Source organism: Thalassophryne amazonica, chromosome 2 (assembly GCF_902500255.1).
Source record: "Thalassophryne amazonica chromosome 2, fThaAma1.1, whole genome shotgun sequence".
NCBI classification, from domain to species: domain Eukaryota; kingdom Metazoa; phylum Chordata; class Actinopteri; order Batrachoidiformes; family Batrachoididae; genus Thalassophryne; species Thalassophryne amazonica.
The window spans coordinates 139635788-139654009 of NC_047104.1; the positions used below are offsets into that span (position 1 = coordinate 139635788).

The 18222-nt window shown below is 46.2% G+C and overlaps 1 protein-coding gene across 3 annotated transcripts in view; it reads left to right on the forward strand.

Annotated features, from left to right (window-relative positions):
- The window catches only part of nhsb (Nance-Horan syndrome b (congenital cataracts and dental anomalies)), a 268921-nt gene that overhangs the window by 208931 nt on the left and 41768 nt on the right, over positions 1–18222 (forward strand). For all 3 annotated transcript variants that reach the window (XM_034194618.1, XM_034194626.1, XM_034194631.1), the window contains exons 2-5: positions 9425–9577; positions 9666–9802; positions 13953–14000; positions 14196–14240. In XM_034194618.1, the coding sequence (XP_034050509.1) occupies positions 9425–9577; positions 9666–9802; positions 13953–14000; positions 14196–14240 (383 nt within the window). The remainder of the gene's footprint in view (positions 1–9424; positions 9578–9665; positions 9803–13952; positions 14001–14195; positions 14241–18222) is intronic.

Here is an 18222-nt window from a genome sequence, read left to right on the forward strand (position 1 = left end):
GCTTTGCATGGTAGAGTTTTAATGTTGGGGAAGTGTCGTGACACGGACCCACAACAGGGGGTGTTAATGAAGGGACAATGGAATAGCCAAAAGGTAACAATTTAATGTTGTGAAGGTGCACAACATAATACAGACAGATACAAATATGCGTTATATCAATCCGACAAAAAAAGGTGACGTGTGGCAGGCTCGAAGATAGGAGACGTCCGGCGAGAGAAAAGCCGGAACCCACACAAGCCTCACCACCAACGGACCTGAAGAAAACCGGAGTCGCCAAGCCCTGCGCCCCAGGTGGCCACTGTCTTCAGCAGTCAGACCCGGTACTGCTGGCAGAAAACAGAAACAGTTCTGGATGAGTGTGAGTTCGCACACTCAGTAATCCCACAGTCTGTGTTCAGTAAGGAGGGAGAACCTCCACCTCCAATCACACACTCATGCAGCTCCTGTCTAACCACTTATCTGGTTGGAGTGTGAAGCGAAGCCGTCGCTGATCACACCAAACGCCAATCCCACAGATAAGGCAAACACCACAGGATAACGGCTGCAAAAGAAGTTCAGACTATTACACAATGTTTTGAGTCAGCAGAGAAAATTACCTGTAAGGTAGAAGATTTCTCGGCGAGGAGGTGGAGTTGCAGTCCGGTCTTTATAGTGGTGGTGATGGGTGACAGCTGGTGTTGATAGATGACAGCTGTCACCTCCAGCAGCTCCAACGCCCTCTGTGCTTGGAGCCCGCACTCCAAGCAGGGCGCCATCTGGTGGTGGTGGACCAGCAGTACCTCCTCTTCAGCGGCCCACACAACAGGACCCCCCTCTCAACGGGCGCCACCTTATCCGGGTGCCGGGTGTAGAAGTCGGCCAGGAGGGCTGGGTCCAGGATGAAGCTCCTTTTCACCCAGGAGCGTTCCTCAGAACCATACCCCTCCCAGTCCACCAGATACTGGAAGCCCCGACCCTTGCGACGGACGTCCAGAAGCCGACGCACGGTCCACGCCGGCTCCCCGTCGATGATCCCTGGCAGGAGGCGGCGCAGGTCCAGGGGTGCAGAGCGGTGAGGTGTGGTATGGTTTAATCCGCGACACATGAAAAACAGCTACGGCTGCCAGCTTCACTGCGGCCGGGCTGAGGACCTTGGTGATGGGAAAGGGTCCGATATATCTGTCTTTCAGTTTCTGTGATTCCACTTGAAGTGGGATGTCCTTCGTTGACAACCATACCTCCTGCCCAGGCTGGTATGCAGGGGCCGGGGAACGCAGGCGGTCTACATGGGCCTTGGCCCTCGTCCGGGCCTTCAACAGGGCAGAACGGGCGGTCCGCCACACCCGGCGGCACCTCCTGAGGTGGGCCTGGACCGAGGGCACACCGACCTCACCCTCCACAAGCGGGAACAATGGGGGCTGGTACCCCAAACACACCTCAAACGGGTAGAGGCCGGTGGCAGACGACACTTGGCTGTTGTGGGCGTACTCGATCCAGGCCAGATGGGTGCTCCAGGCCATCAGGTGCGCGGAGGTAACGCAACGGAGGGCCTGCTCCAACTCCTGGTTGGCCCGCTCTGCCTGTCCGTTCGTCTGGGGGTGATACCCGGACGAGAGGCTCACGGTGGCCCCCAGTTCCTTGCAAAAACTCCTCCAGACCTGAGAGGAGAACTGAGGGCCATGGTCTGAGACGATGTCCGCTGGTATCCCATGCAGACGCACGACGTGATGGACCAGGAGGTCTGCTGTCTCCTGGGCCGTAGGGAGCTTCGGGAGGGCCACGAAGTGGGCCGCCTTGGAGAACCGGTCCACTATCGTCAAGATGGTGGTGTGGCCCTGGGATGGCGGGAGGCCCGTGACAAAGTCCAGGCTGATGTGGGACCAGGGGCGATGAGGCACCGGTAGGGGTCGGAGGGCTCCTGAGGTCCTCTTGTGGTCCGCCTTGCCCCTGGCACAGGTGGTGCAGGCCTGGACGTAGTCCCGGACATCGGCTTCCATAGACGCCCACCAGAAGCGCTGCTGGACTACTGCCATGGTCCTGCGCACTCCGGGATGACAGGAGAGCTTGGACCCATGGCAGAAGTCCAAAACCGCAGCTCTGGCCTCTGGTGGGATGTACATCTTGTTCTTCGGGCCGGTCCCCGGGTCCGGGTTCCATGTCAGGGCCTCCCGGACGGTCTTCTCCACGTCCCAGGTGAGGGTGGATGATGGTCTCTGGGGGGGGTCTGACAGCTCGGCCTTGGCTTCCTCTTCATGCACCCAGGACAGTGCATCCGACCGTTGGTTCTTGGTCCCGGGGCGGTACGTAATCTGGAAGTCAAAGCGCCCGAAGAACAGTGACCAGCAGGTTTGCCTGGGGTTCAACCGCTTGGTGGTCCGGATGTACTCCAGGTTCCGATGGTCCGTGAAAACCGTGAAGGGCACCGTCGCTCCCTCCAACAGGTGTCTCCACTCCTCAAGAGCCTCCTTCACCACCAAGAGTTCCCGATTGCCGACGTCATAATTCCTCTCAGCCGGGGTCAACCTGCGGGAAAAATACGCACAAGGGTGGAGGACCTTATCGGACTCCCCGCTCTGGGACAGCACGGCTCCTTTCCCTGAGTCAGAGGCATCCACTTCCACTGTGAACTGGCGAGTAGGATCGGGCTGCACCAGAACTCCCTTCCGGATCCGAACCAGGTGGTACGCATTCCTAAGATCGACTTTGGTGAATTTTTGGGCTCCATACAGGGGCGTGAACACCGAATCCAACAGAGGTAATGGGTATCGGTTGCGAACCGTGATCTCGTTCAGCCCTCTGTAATCGATGCATGGACGGAGTCCACCGTCCTTTTTACCCACAAAAAAGAAACCAGCACCCATCGGGGAGGTGGAGTTCCGGATCAACCCGGCAGCTAACGAGTCCCGGATGTAGGTCTCCATTGATTCGCGTTCCGGACGTGAGAGGTTGTACAGCCTGCTGGATGGGTACTCAGCGCCCAGAATCAAATCGATGGCACAATCGTACGGTCGGTGCGGGGGAAGGGCGAGTGCCAGATCTTTGCTGAAGACGTCAGCAATATCGTGGTACTCACATGGCACCGCCGTCAGATTGGGCGGGACTTTGACCTCCTCCTTAGCTATCTCACCGGGTGGAACCGAGGATCCTAAACACTCCCGGTGGCAGGTTTCGCTCCACTGCGTCACAACCCCAGACGGCTAATCAATCCGGGGATTGTGTTTCAACACCCATGGAAAACCCAAAATCACTCGGGAGGTAGAAGGTGTTACAAAAAACACTATCTCCTCCCTGTGATTCCCAGACACCACCAAGGTCACTGGCTGTGTCTGGTGTGTGATTAATGGAAGAAGAGTGCCATCTAGTGCTCGTACCTTCACAGGGGAAGGCAGAGCCACCAGAGGGAGCCCTACTTCCTTTGCCCATCTGCTGTCCAGCAGATTCCCTTCTGACCCTGTGTCTATAAGTGCTGGGGCGTGAAGGGTTAAATCCTCACAAAGGATTGTGACTGGGATTTGTGCTGATTTTCGGGGTTCCCCCGCGTGCGTGTTATGGCCCACCCTTAGCCCAGTTTCTAAGGACGGGCGTTGTAGTTTGACCGTTTGGGGCAGTTCCTCTGTATGTGACCTTTAGACCCACAGAAAAAACACTCCCCGCGGGCCTGCCTCCCTTGTCTGACCTTTGATTTCATTTTGGCCCTGCTCGTGTCCATAGCTTCGTCAGCAGGGGGAGCTGTAGCCACACGGGGCCCTCTGGCTGTGGAGCGTGGGGACGACGGCACCCTTTCGGACCCGGAAGGAAGAGGGACGGCCTGTGCCCGGTCACGCCCCCCGCACTGCTCCCGACGGTGTTCCTCTAACCGGTTGTCTAAGCGTATAACCAGGTCGACAAGCGCGTCAAAATCCCGCGGTTCCTCCTTAGCCAGCAGGTGCTCCTTCAGGACCGGAGACAGCCTGTTTATGAAGGCGGTGCAGAGTGCAACGGTATTCCAGCCGGACCTCGCAGCCGCAATGCGGAAGTCGACTGCATACTCGGCTGCACTCCGGCGCCCCTGTCGCATTGACAGTAGCACGCTCGAAGCGGTCTCGCCTCTGTTGGGATGATCAAAAACCTGTTTGAACTCCCTTACAAACCCAGCGTATGACGTTAGGAGCCATGAGTTCTGCTCCCAAAGCGCCGTAGCCCAGGCGCGTGCCTCTCCTCTAAGCAAATTGATGACATAAGCCACCCGGCTAACGTCTGACGCGTACATGACGGGACGCTGTGCAAAGACGAGCGAGCACTGCATTAGGAAGTCTGCGCAAGTCTCAACACAACCTCCGTACGGCTCCGGAGGGCTTATGTATGCTTCAGGGGATGGTGGGGGGGGTCGTTGAATGACCAGTGGAACGTTTGTGTCTGACAAAGGACCAGCAGAAGGAGGTGCTGCAGCATCGCCTTGATCACGCGCCTCCACCCTGGCGGTGAGAGCCTCCATCCTCCGATTGAGGATAACGTTCTGCTCGGTGACCAGATCCAACCAAGCAGTGAAAGCGGTCAGTATTTGCTGCAGCTCCTGCTGGCGCCTGTGCACCTTGCTCTTCCATTGGCCGTTCAGGCTCGAGTTGACGCCCCTCGGGATCCATGACGCGCGCCGAGAAATCCTGTTGGGGAAGTGTCGTGACACGGACCCACAACAGGGGGCGTTAATGAAGGGACAATGGAATAGCCAAAAGGTAACAATTTAATGTTGTGAAGGTGCACAACGTAATACAGACAGATACAAATATGCGTTATATCAATCCGACAAAAAAAAGGTGATGTGTGGCAGGCTCGAAGATAGGAGACGTCCGGCGAGAGAAAAGCCGGAACCCACACAAGCCTCACCACCAACGGACCTGAAGAACACCGGAGCCACCAAGCCCTGCGCCCCAGGTGGCCACTGTCTTCAGCAGTCAGACCCGGTACTGCTGGCAGAAAACAGAAACAGTTCTGGATGAGTGTGAGTTCGCACACTCAGTAATCCCACAGGTAGAAGATTTCTCGGCGAGGAGGTGGAGTTGCAGTCCGGTCTTTATAGTGGTGGTGATGGGTGACAGCTGGTGTTGATAGATGACAGCTGTCACCTCCAGCGGCTCAGACGCCCTCTCGTGCTTGGAGCCCGCACTCCAAGCAGGGTGCCATCTGGTGGTGGTGGGCCAGCAGTACCTCCTCTTCAGCGGCCCACACAACATTTAACTTGCAATTGTAGATGTAGCGACGAACTGTGTTAACTGACAATGGTTTTTTGAAGTGTTCTTGAGTCCATGTGGTAAGATCCTTTACACAATGATGTCGGTTTTTAATGCAGTGCCGCCTGAGGGATCAAAGGTCACGGGCATTCAATGGTGGTTTTCAACAACTAGCTTACATGTAGAAAGTTCTCCAGATTCTCTGAATCTTCTGATTATATTATGGACTGTAGATGATGGAATCCCTAAATTCCTTGTAATTGAATGTTGAGAAACATTGTTCTTAAACTGTTGGACTATTTTTTCATGCAGTTGTTCACAAAGTGGTGATCCTCGCCCCATCTTTGCTTGTGAACGGCCGAGCCTTTTGGGGATGCTCCTTTTATACCCAATCATGACACTCACAATTAGTATCCTCAATTCCCAAATGCTTATTGAGTGTTGTTAGAAGGAAAAGTGATGTAACATACCACTGTCTCAGCTTTTTTGAAATGTGTTGCAGGCATCCATTTCAAAATGAGCAAATATTTGCACAAAAACAATAAAGTTTATTAGTTTGAACATTAAATATCTTGTCTTTGTGGTGTATTCAATTAAATATAGGTTGAAGAGGATTTGCAAATCATTGTATTATGTTTTTATTTACATTTCACACAATGTCCCAACTTCATTGGAATTGGGGTTGTATTATAAACTTGTCATGAACACAACATTAAACTGCATTTGGAGATTACTTCTTTTGTAGGTTGTGATAAGAGTTGCACTCAGTCCACAGTAAAAACAGTTGAAGAATGGAATGGAACATGTTTTATTTCTGAACTTCAAGTACCTCTGCTGCTGCCTTCCAACGTAAAAATGAGGAATGCATTTGAATCCTCATCCCTGCAAAATATACCAAACCACCAAGGGTATGCCATTACAATCTTCAGGGTGTATTGAGTGCTGAGGGTTCATCAACTGCATGGTGGACCTCAGGTCCAAACTTGAAAGGGCACATGCAGGTGGGCACTTTGAATATCCGTTTTGTCAGCAAGGATGACCATCATCAACTGCTTTCAAAGTTGTTTGAAAAGCATTGCAGTGACAGTGCTCTCTGGCATCCATAGACCTAGAAGTGGCCAGATTTTGGTGTGGAAGCTCCAACAGTTGAGGTAGTGAGGGAACGGCGGCTGTTGTGGCAGACTGGTGGTGTCAGATGCCATCCATATCAGTGAACATATTATGAGACTTAGACATTCCTTGGCATTCTTGGATGTCTTGTTTGATGTCTCAGCATTGGCTCCAACCAGAGGTGGGTAATCCTGTCTTCAGTAAGTACATGTCCTACCACCCACTAAACCAGTTGATTCTAATGAGTTCAACTTTTCAGACTGGTAGTGGAGCCAATCAGTGAAATCAGCTGTTTTAGGTGCACAGGTAGGACTTTGGCTCCCTCTACATCCAAATATATTGTGTGATATCGTTTTGAGAGGGTCCTTGTACAGGAGTGCCCCAGTGTTGACAGCAGAGTTGGGAAAACCTTCAGAGAATGTATTGCTTCTACATGTTGCTTCTACATTCTAAAACAGTTTATTTCACTGATTATCTCACCTACCTACCTGAAGAGCTGAGCTAATTAGAATCAAATATGTGGTAGGACTCTTACGCACTGAAGCTGGGGTTTGTCCACCTCTGACCCTGCCTGTCCTCTGGCTATGAATTTACACTCTTTCTTTAAAAAAAACATTTTAGATCTGGATTTGTTGGCAAATTATTGTCATATATCTAATTTGCTGTGCTGTTCAAAAATATTTGAGAAAGTTGTTTCATAGCCTCTCGTGAATTATTTTTTTGACAGTGACCTTTCTGAGTCTTGCAGTTGGCCTTTAGAGCATACCATTACACAGACATGGTGCTTACTAAGGTGGTGAATGATCTTTGGCTGGTGATGGGCTCAGATGTCGCTGTACTGCTGCTTATGCTTGATCTCTGCAGCGTTTGATGCAGTAGATCACCTCATATTGCTAGACAGGCTTGAAAATTACTTTGGCATTAATGGTTGGGTTCTATCTTGGCTGGAATCATACCTGTAAAACAGATGTCAGTGTGTTTTGTACAAGACCATCACTTCAAAACTTGTTGTAAACTATAGGGTTCTGTGTTGGGTCCTTTGCTGTTTTCTCTCTATATTGCACCTTTTGGACAAATTTACCTAAACTACGGAATTATTTTTCATTGTTATGCCAATGACATCCATCTAGATATGCTGCTCAGTGCTGTTAATCCCTCTCAAATTGCGTCCTTGTAGGATTGTCTAACATCAGTGATAAATTGGACGTTGAGAAAAATCTTGCTCTTGAACACTGCCATTGATCCCTTCAGGCACAAAAGCCAGTTTGACCATTTATCTTTAAGTCTGGATGCATGTGTCATTCATCAATATTTTTCGATCCTATCTTGTCCTTTTGATCTGCACATTAGAGAGATTGCTTTCTTTCATCTGCACAATATTGCAACCCATGCTGTCAATGGAGGATGCAGAGACACTGATTCATGCCTTTGTTTGTGCTAGAATTGAGTATTGTAGTGTTATGTTTTCTGGCTTGTCTTGCTTAAGGATCAAGGGTCTCAGCTAGTTCAGAATGCTAGTTCAGAAGACCATTTGATCACTTCAGCTCTGATCTCCCTTCACTGGCTTCCTGCTCAGGCGAGGTCTGACTTTAAGATTTTGTTATTGACATGTAAAAATTCTTCATGGACTAGCGCCTTCATTATGTACCTGGTCAAGTTGTCCATTCTCAGGATATAGGTTTGTTGTGTGTTCCAAGGGCAGATAAGTCAGTTGCTTATAGGGCTTTTTCATATTGAGCATCTTTTTTACGGAACAGTTTGCCAGTTGTGAGAATGCACGGTGGCTCGTGCCAGCCGCACGGTGGCACTTTGAGAGAAGATGAACAGCTCATTGCTCTGACAAAAACACAACGGAGGGTTGCACATAGGTTGTATTGAGTATTTCTTGCATATCATCAGTGCATCTCATAATGAATAATGTCCACTTGAATATGGATTGGGCAGCTGATGATGCCAGGCTACAGTCTAACAAATTAAAATAAAATGCAGATTGTGTTATTTGTGAAGCAAGCGCAATGGCCAGTGTGTGTGTGTGTGTGTGTGTGCAATTCAAAGAATCAGTGTTCACTGACCTCTTTAAATCTCTTCTGAAAACATAAAACGCATGCATAATCATATGAAAGGCATGTCGCAATCTTCAGACAAACACATTTTCAGATGTTAACAGATACATTTTAGCTTTGTAACGTGTTGTTATACCACCGACATTGGCACATATGCACACAGTGAGCACATGGTGCTGCGTTCAGTCCCAGTGTAATCGGCAGTGAACTGATACTGTGTAACACACAACTGTAGAGTGCCACTGTGAACAATCAGATCCAATAAGTTACCGTTGCAAGACTTGAACCCCTGCATGATATAGTGAGACTTGACCACTTCTGGGAACAGCCTGCCATTCTGCAACACAAACACAGCATCACTTCACACAGAAAGATGGTGTACTGTTTTGTTTTTGGCTACAATTACTGAAGCAGTTGTGAAAATGCAAGTTTTTTCGGTTCCCAGTGGAGAAGTGAAGACAAGGCAAATGGGAGAGGTTGTCAGTAAGTTTTAGTGAGATTTAATGTGATAATGAGGAGTTGAAGATGGACCACACACGGACCATACCTCTCTGTTACGGCCGTGACCCAAATCCGCCATTGTCCTGGAACGTTATGGCCTATTAGTCAGTATCAAACATGTTCAATACATCCATGAATATAGTTGTGGTGGTTCCGAATGAAATCAATATCAGAGAAAGTGCCACGTTTCTGATGGGGACAGTTGAGTGACTGGGTGATAATGGAGCTGTCCCCGGAAGTAGAATTATTGCGTCATATGCTTTTTCATTTGATCCCTTTATCGCCCACCCTCAAACAAGACTACGATAACCTATTACCTCTTATTCGGATTCCGGACATTAATTGCAGCCACAAATCAGCAATAAGAGACTGACCTAACTTGGACAAGCTTTAGCATGAAACTTCCAAATTTATAAAACATTTTTCTACCAGTGAGCACCAAAGTGCATAATTTAGATATGGATTATTTGCAAGTGCAAGCAGCCTTATGTGTCTAAATGATGTTTATCCTCTTCAAATATGAAACCTTCAAGCGTTTGCATCTCTCTAACTCTCTCTCCACAGCGGTGTCGAACTTGGACGTTGAGAGTAAGGTGTCGGTTCACTACCAGGCTCCATGGCACCAGCAACACAACGTGTTTCATCCTTGTACCCGGCCCCCGTGTTTGGAGGAGCTGCACAGGAATGCTCAGCTCAGCCTCCGAGCCCTGTACCGAGGTGAGAGAGGTGGATACACACTGATGCCATCACGTCTGGCGTGTCCATGTTTTTATGTTATACGTGCTACATACTGTATGTTTCACAGATGAACAGCAGCAGCAGCGGTCTTCAAGTCGGGAACAGAACAGGGTGACCATCTCGATCTCAGTGGCGCCCCCTATGCCCACTTTTCCCTCACCACACACCATTCGCAGGCAGCAGAGGAGTCGTTTGGCACGAGCTGTGAGATCCGTGCAAATTACACCAGCCACAGTTTGCTTTACCACACAATCAACCACATATCAGTAAATATTTGACCATAAAGTGTCCTGACACAATTTGTGATCAAATCAAGTGTTGAGGTTTCAAGTTGCAGCCCTTCCAATAAGATAACATTACCCCCTCCTTTCCAAGTGTGCACTCGTGTGCTTATAGTAAAGTTGAAACGAAGGCACATTACACACTGAGCCTCACCATGAACACAGATGAGGTCACTGACGTGACACTGCTGTACTGTTACACTGATTGGAAACATTTCAGAGTATGAAACATCACAGTTACCAAGCTGTCAATGTTGCTGTCACTGTGTAGCTGTCAAAAAGCTTCAGTGGTATCTGTAAATCTCACGTTATTGAATGAATGTATGAATTTATTTGGCACATGCACATACTTAAGGGCCCCCTCAAACATAGTAAGAATGTGGTCAATTTGCGCATTAAGCAGGAATCACATGCAGTTTGTGTAAAATCGTAGCTGCCTCCAATGCCTCGTACACCTGTTGCTACAACTATTTGCACACACCAGCGGCTGAAAGACAGAGTGTGCACTGTGAGAGCCCATTCGATCCCTCTGACAGCAGGTGTTGGCCAAATTCCAGGTGACATGCACGCACATCTAGCACCGCTCACTTGGCACTTAGGAAATGTCAACAGACAATCACTGTCAAGCTGGCAGTGAAATGTGTGTATCAATCGTATATCGCACGTGTGTGCGTCGCGCTCCCCCCCACCCGCACCTGCTGCTCCCCCAACACATGGTGTGCACCTGTCAGCTGCTGACCACAGACTCACTGACAGCTCACATAACACAGACACAGTGACACGTCAGTCTGTGCTATGAACTGACAGGGGTGTGGCCTCCGACAGGAGTGGCTGCGGAGATCTGTGGTTGTGGACATCCCAGCTAGAGAACACGTACCGTGTTTGGACAGACATGGACTAACAACTGTCCACTGGGACGCGCATGTGTCTGCTTGCTGTCCTCACATGGAAATACATAAAAACATATTGGTATTGTGATAGGCTGGAGAAATGGACGTCAGTTCATGTGGACACGCAGCAGGTGATCTGAATGTCACGTCTGTCTGACAGGAAATGCGTGTCAGGCCGGGCCCGCGTGCATGTCCTGTGAGTGGCAGGATGCAGGACTATATGGACAAGCCAACAGTGTGACAAATACGCCACTTTCAGTCATGTATCAGCAGAAATACACGGTAACAAATGCCGTTTGGTCAGTTATCACGGCATTTTTTTTCTCTTTTTTCAAAAATATGCATTCATCTGCTTGTTGATTTTTGCCATTTAAAAGCAAAGCACCTCCGTGTTGGACGTCTCACAGGACATGTTGTAACATGCCCAGCTCTTACACAATTTCTCAGATACTCACTCGACTGAAAAGCCACCGAAAGCCGTCTGAATCTTCCGAATGGTTTCCATCACGGATGTGCTTTTTGTTCTGCGCCATTAGCGGCTCCATCCCGACGCGCAAATTCCTCCACACGTCTTTCATTACAAAATCTCCTGTAACAGTGGAATGTGCCGAAAAAGTGCTGATGTCCACCTCTTCTGCAATTTCTCTGGTAGTCAGACGACGTCCCGGATCAACACAGCGTTCACTTTGGAAATGATCTGGTCATTTCAGCCTGTCGATGGCCGCTCGGAGTGCCCTCTGCCATTGTGTGCCGTCTTTAAACCGGTTGTAACACTCCTTAATCTGTGTGATGCCCATAGGATCGTCACCGAAAGCCGTCTGAATCTTCCGAATGGTTTCCACCTGGCTGTCTCTCACAGTTTCTGGAAAAATTTGATTCAGCGCTGCTCCAATCGTTCAGACATTTTCATCGCAATGAAAATCCGACGAGGGGGGAGGACCAGTGCTCACACAAAGCCTGCTCACAGGGAATGACGCAACTGACAGTCATGAAAAAAATCATGCATGCGCACAAAGGTTCAAGGTTGGCTCATGCAAGCACATGTGATTCAAATCCATCAGGTTTTTGAAAAAAATAAAAAGGTCCGATACTTTTATAACAGACCTCATAGATAATATAGATAGATGTGTGTTTATTGAATAATAACACACAAATGGTGTGTGAATTAGATGCCGCTAATCCAAATCTGATGTCTATTATGAATAATACAGTAAAGTGGGATGGAGGAGCAATGTCTGAGTCCATGTTGTTACCTTACAAACCTCAATGGCTCCACTCTACAGGGACAGGCACTCAGGAATGAGCATCAATATGCAACCAAAAGAAACATATGGAATTTCCAGAGTCATTCGACCCAATTTTTTTTCTCCTTTTTTTTAGAACAGAATTACAGGGTACTGAATGGGTTGCAACATCAAAACTTACCAGTAGATATTATCAGATTCTGTCAGGTTTCTTTAAAGTGCAAGACACACAAAATGTATTTTCTGAAACATTCACAAGTTCTGCACAGGTATCCAAAAAGAATGCAAGTATAAAGTTGGCAGGCTTCATGGGTGTGTGGCACAGAAAGTGGGTGGACACAACATGCAGACTCTCTGACAAGGCAATGGACTAAAAAAGGACTTAATCTTTAATACAAGCTGAGGTTCAGTACACAGGTAAGCAGTCAGCAAGGCAGAGGTATCAGGCAGGTGCAAGGCAAAGGCGTGGTCAAAAAACAAGCAGGGTACAGTTGCACATACAAACAATGTTACAACAATGGTCTTAAGGTCTGAAGGTCTTAGGTGCCTCAAGGGGTGGTAACCCTCGAACACCATGGTGGACACCGGTGGTCAGGGAAGCCGTAACATTGTTACAACAATGTTACCAAAGCGGGGTCAAAACATGGCTAAACAAAACAGGACTGTGACAAAACAGTTGGAATGTGGATTCAAAAGATTGCAACGAACCTGCAGGGAGGTGGTGAAGTCAAAAGGCTTAAATAGGACAGGTGGTGATTAGGAGAATGAGAAACAGGTGTGGGAGAACAATCTGGAAGGGGGTGTGGCAAACAGAAGTGACAAGACACACCCATACCAAACCCTGAACAAAGCCCAAGTTCTAATAAATAAATAAAAAATAAAATAAAGAACACCCAACATGAAAGAACAAAGAATTAACCACAAAACAAATGTAAGAACTGAAAAGAGATCAACAACAAAAATAAAGGCTAAGACTAAACTAGAATGTAACTGACAAGTGGCAAAAGTAAAATAAATAGATAATTCAACATATGACTAAACTATAAAACAAACAGGTGATACAACTAATGATTAGACAATGCAAAAAACAAAGGCTGGAGAGAACTAGAACGGAACTAGACACATGACTGAAGTATGATAACCTGAGAATAAATGATAACAGAAAACAAAAACAATGACTACAGTATTACACACAGAAAAGGGACAATCAGAACCAAAATAAGATGAGACTTAATGACTTCAGTCATGTGTCTAGTTCCATTCTAGTTTCTCTCCAGCCTTTGTTTTTTGCATTGTCTAATCATTAGTTGTATCACCTGTTTGTTTTATAGTTTAGTCATATGTTGAATTATCTATTTATTTTACTTTTGCCACTTGTCAGTTACATTCTAGTTTAGTCTTAGCCTTTATTTTTGTTGTTGATCTCTTTTCAAATCGATCAAGAGACAATTCTTCTGTCACACATCACCATCTACATGTGGCTTCAATATTTGGACAGACTTTGATACAACGTCACTGTTTCACTCACCAGCCTAGAAAAGAAGGCGCTATCAATTAGTCCAAAGCGAGGGAACAGCAAATTACACAAACTGACTGTTTAAGAGTCTGCAAAGGAAAAGTCTTCATCAAACACCCTCCCTGAGCCTGGTTCTGCTGGAGGTTTCTTCCTGTTAAAAGGGAGTTTTTCCTTCCCACTGTAGCCAAGTGCTTGCTCACAGGGGGTCGTTTTGACCGTTGGGGTTTTACATCATTATTGTATGGCCTTGCCTTACAATATAAAGCGCCTTGGGGCAACTGTTTGTTGTGATTTGGCGCTATATAAAAAAAAAATTGATTGATTGATTGAAACAGGCACTTTTTAATGAGTTGGAATATCAAGTGCGTACGCTTAATGAATTAAACATAAACTGACATAATATTTTATTGTTGCCCCATGCAGCAAGAGAGAGCCGAGCGGGAGCGAGAATTAGACTATCAACCCAAGAAGGTAAATCATTTTGTTCTTGTAAAGTGTTATGAATTAAGATTTGTGATTTTATATAACTGCTTATGTTAAATACAAATATTAACTTTGATTATACATTTATTTATATTTGTAGCCACAGTTTTATTTGGAATGGTTTTGTTTTGATTTGCTTTTTTCCCACTACACTGACTTTTTGTCTTTGTGATGTTCTTAAAGGAGAGGACTGTGAGAGAAACAGAAATCCAAACCATTCAGAAAAAAGTAAGAAAATTCACCAACAGACATTTAAGAAAAATGTAAACTCTTTAAAGGGGTCATTATAAATTAGACACTTTTTAAACACGCTAATATAAATGTTTTAAAGACAGATATGAATGTTTGAACCTTAAAATGCCCCATAGACACTGAAATAATGGGTCCTATTTACAAAACCCTTCAGGTATCTAAGAAACAACGTGGAGATGAACTGCAGACTGAGGTCCACTGGCGCTCTCTCTGCGGTGCTGGTAGAGCCTTTTGTGTAAAGGTTGATTAGTCTCACCTATGTAGTGTTCGTTACAGTTTTCCTGACATCTGATAGAATACACTACGTTGCTCTGTTTGTAACTAGGGATCCTGTCCTTAGGGTGAACTAATTTCTGTCTCAAGGTGTTAACTGGTTTAAAGTAAACTGGGATTTTGTGCTGTCTGAAGATCCTCTGTAGTTTTTCCACTACTCCTGCTAAATAAGGGAGAGACGCTCCTCTTCTTCTTGTCTCCATCTCCTGTCTATCTGGTCTCTTTGTGCTCTGGGACTTCTGCACTTTGTCCAGGGACCATCGTGGGTACCCACATACTGTGAGGGCTTTCCAGACAAGTTGTTGTTCTTTAGCCCTTCCCTCTGCAGTTGTGGACACCTGTAGGGCTCTGTGTTGAAGAGTCCTGATCACCCCGAGCTTGTGCTCAAGGGGGTGGTTTGAGCCAAAGAGCAGATATTGGTCAGTGTGAGTGGGTTTTCTGTGGGTTTACAGAAAACCCCCAGTGGACCTCAGTCTGCAGTTCATCACCACCTTAAAGACACTAACCACACGTTTGAGGACAAGGACATTAAAATCTTAGCCAGAGTTGAAACCCAGCCTTAACCAGCGAGGGGGTCTGAGACACGCTTTGTCCCCTGTTTACAATGGGGTACTCAGATCAAAGCAGTTTCAGTCTTTTGTTCATGGTAATGAGTCATTCACGTCATCAGCAGAGTCGTCAAGGGAGCCATCAGGAGAGGGACAGCTACCCTGTCATTAGGAGGGTGCTAACTACAGCACAATTGGTGCTAATTAGAGCTATTGTTTAGTCACTAGCCTATAGCAGTCTGCCTCTCAGTAGGAGGGGTCTGGTTAGGTTTAAAACTCCAACTTTTGTGGCTTCTGTTCTCTACAAGAGTCAAGACAGAAGTCAGACTACCAGAGCAAGAATTTTAGCTGAGGAAGCTTCTGCGATTTGAAGCAAAATAATCCTCGCGTCAAGCAACCCAGTCCAGTTGAAGATTCAAGCTTCTCTACTATTGAACACAAGAATAATCAACAAAAAATTATATTTATGTTGTAATATATCAGATGTCTGTTGGGGTGAAATATGGTGATAACATCAAAGTTATTTTTTGCTTGTTTCTGTCAAAGTCTAAGTTAATAAATTAAATAACACTGAAAATGTTAAAAACACATTAATATTTAATAGACATAGCATTTACTCTCTTCTTCAGAAATGACACACAGTAGTTTTTAATCCAGTCAAGCAGGCAGTTTTTCTGCCATCCTTTACAGTTTTGTTTTGTTTTTTTACAACAATTTGAGTGGGATTGCATTACTTTTTCTTCTTAAACAATATAACACCTAATTGCCTTGTTTGAACAAGGCTTGACCTAGACTGATTTGTCAAACCTGCTCCTATAAATGGAAAACTTTCCTCTTTCACCGACGCTGTGCCCCTCCTCCTCGCCACCCCTCCTTCTCTGCTCTCTCTCTCTCTCTCTCTCTCTCTCTCTCTCTCGCTGCCTTCTCTGATCACTCACGCGTCTGCTGTTTTTCAAACTCGGAGCTTTTTGGAAACATGAAGCCTTTCAACTGTAAAATAAACCAAATTTCTGAATGTATCTTCAGATACGGATACAGAAGGACTTTCATGGCGGCTTTTTTTTTTCTTCAGTTCAGAGCAGAGATGCTGTTTCCAACTGCTCCTGTTCACAGCTCTGTGGCAACAGAACTCTCTGATCTATGCTGTTTGCGATTTGATACAAAGAAAATGAGAAATATATTTCTTATTACTTTAATTATTGGTTTAAAATTGCAAAACTATGACCCTATAAGCTTGAAGTACAATCAAATTTGTACATTTTCAGCAACATTTCAGTATATTTTTCAGAAATTCTGTGCTGGGTGGTACAGCCAATTTGAACCCGAGAGCCAAGTGGAAATTTGCAGTGCCAGGTGGGGCTGCCCACCGTGGCTAGAACCCTGGCACTACATGCAAAAGACAGTGCAGTGTAACACAAGCATCATCTGTAGTTTCCACCAGACGAAGTTATGGACTAAATGCCAAGTAGAACTGACCTGATCTATGCACCCATGGGAATGTTGGTTCAAAAAATGAGGTGTGGTGAGGCACAGTGCTGGTGCTTTAATATTGTCTTGCCACAGAACACTACTGCACCGTAGCCAATCAAAAATGTGGTCTCAGATCCAGCACAGACTCCTTGTGTTGTTCGTAGGATACAATATTCAAATGCAGTTTACATGCTGGGTTTGCGACACCGATACACTGTGCTTGGATTGTTATACTGACCAGATTCTGATAATTGCATGGATTGGTTTTAATAAAGTTTTAGATGTGTGATCTGCTATATTTAACATGAGTGATTTGAGAGAGAATTAGTAGAAGACATGTGAAGTGACTCTTTGCCTTCTGACTGGGCTGACGTGCGCCCTTCCAGATTATTTCACTGTATGTTGGTGGAAAATCTAAAGTCACTGTAACAACTCTGCATCTTGGTTTAAATGTGTTTGTCTGTAATTAATAACAGTTGTTTGACTTTCGGCTGCCCCCTGTTGTTCCGGGGTCACCACAGTTGATCGAGTACAGACCTACCTTGGAATTTGGCACAAGTTTTATTTTGGATGCCCTTCCTGATGCAACTCCAGTTTCACCTGGAGAAACCAGTATAGAACCCTGGTCTTGCTAAGAGGTCTCTCATTCAGGTACTAATCAAGATCCACTCTGCTTAGCTTCTGAGATCTGACAGGATCAGGCTCACACAAAGCAGACTGGCTGCTAGCTCTAATTGAGCACAGTTCTGTGTTTTATTGGTGGAAATTGACGGTAGGATCTCAAACAATCTGGCACACAGACATGTAGCGTCTGACTGTTTTAGACCTCGTACACCAAAAGGTGCTGCCCATAAAATAGTTCTAAGTAAAATCAAAATATTGGCCCTGTAGCAGTTGCAGCTGTGGTGCAGATTGTCTCAATGGATGTGTCTTAGGTCCCGGTCATACTGGCAGTGACCAATTGCAAGGAGTCGCAGTGATCAGCTGGTCGCGTGGAAGTTGTGCGTGCAGCTTCCTAAACCTCTGCCGGACCATGTTGAATCACTATGCGATTGCACAGGTCACCTGGTTTGACTCAGACTGGCTGCAGTCACCATGAGACAGATTGGTGACAGCTGTAAATAATCACATCTCCTTTACTAAACAGTCACATAAACCAAAGGAAACATTTAGCATGAGGTGTGTTTACAGGGATGTGCAGCTGGGTGAAAAAGTATGCGCACATACACCCACAACCAAAAGCCCAAACTAACGTGTAAATTTGCATCCAAAAAATGGTCACAGAAGACAGAATGTAAAATGTAACTCATATCAAAGTCAAATTATGTGGAAACCCTGAGCAGTGACACCAGTTGCCTTCAGCTGCTGTCTGCATGATGTGATGCTTGCAGTGTGTTTTAGCTTCAATTCTGGGTCAGTCACAATTTAGATGTATGGTATGAGTGGTTCTGGTACCACTCTGGTATGGGAAAGTGGAACAAGAGTTGAGTGTGAGAGCTCCTCTTTTGATTTTATTTTGTTTTTCAGTTATTTAATTTTCTATTTATTCATTCATTTGGTTTCAAAATTTGCAGCTCCACACTCTGCACACATGCCATGCAGGGCACTATGTCATTACTATAGCAACCAATGTGGATCAGACAGAAAATGAAGACTGCTGAGCAGAC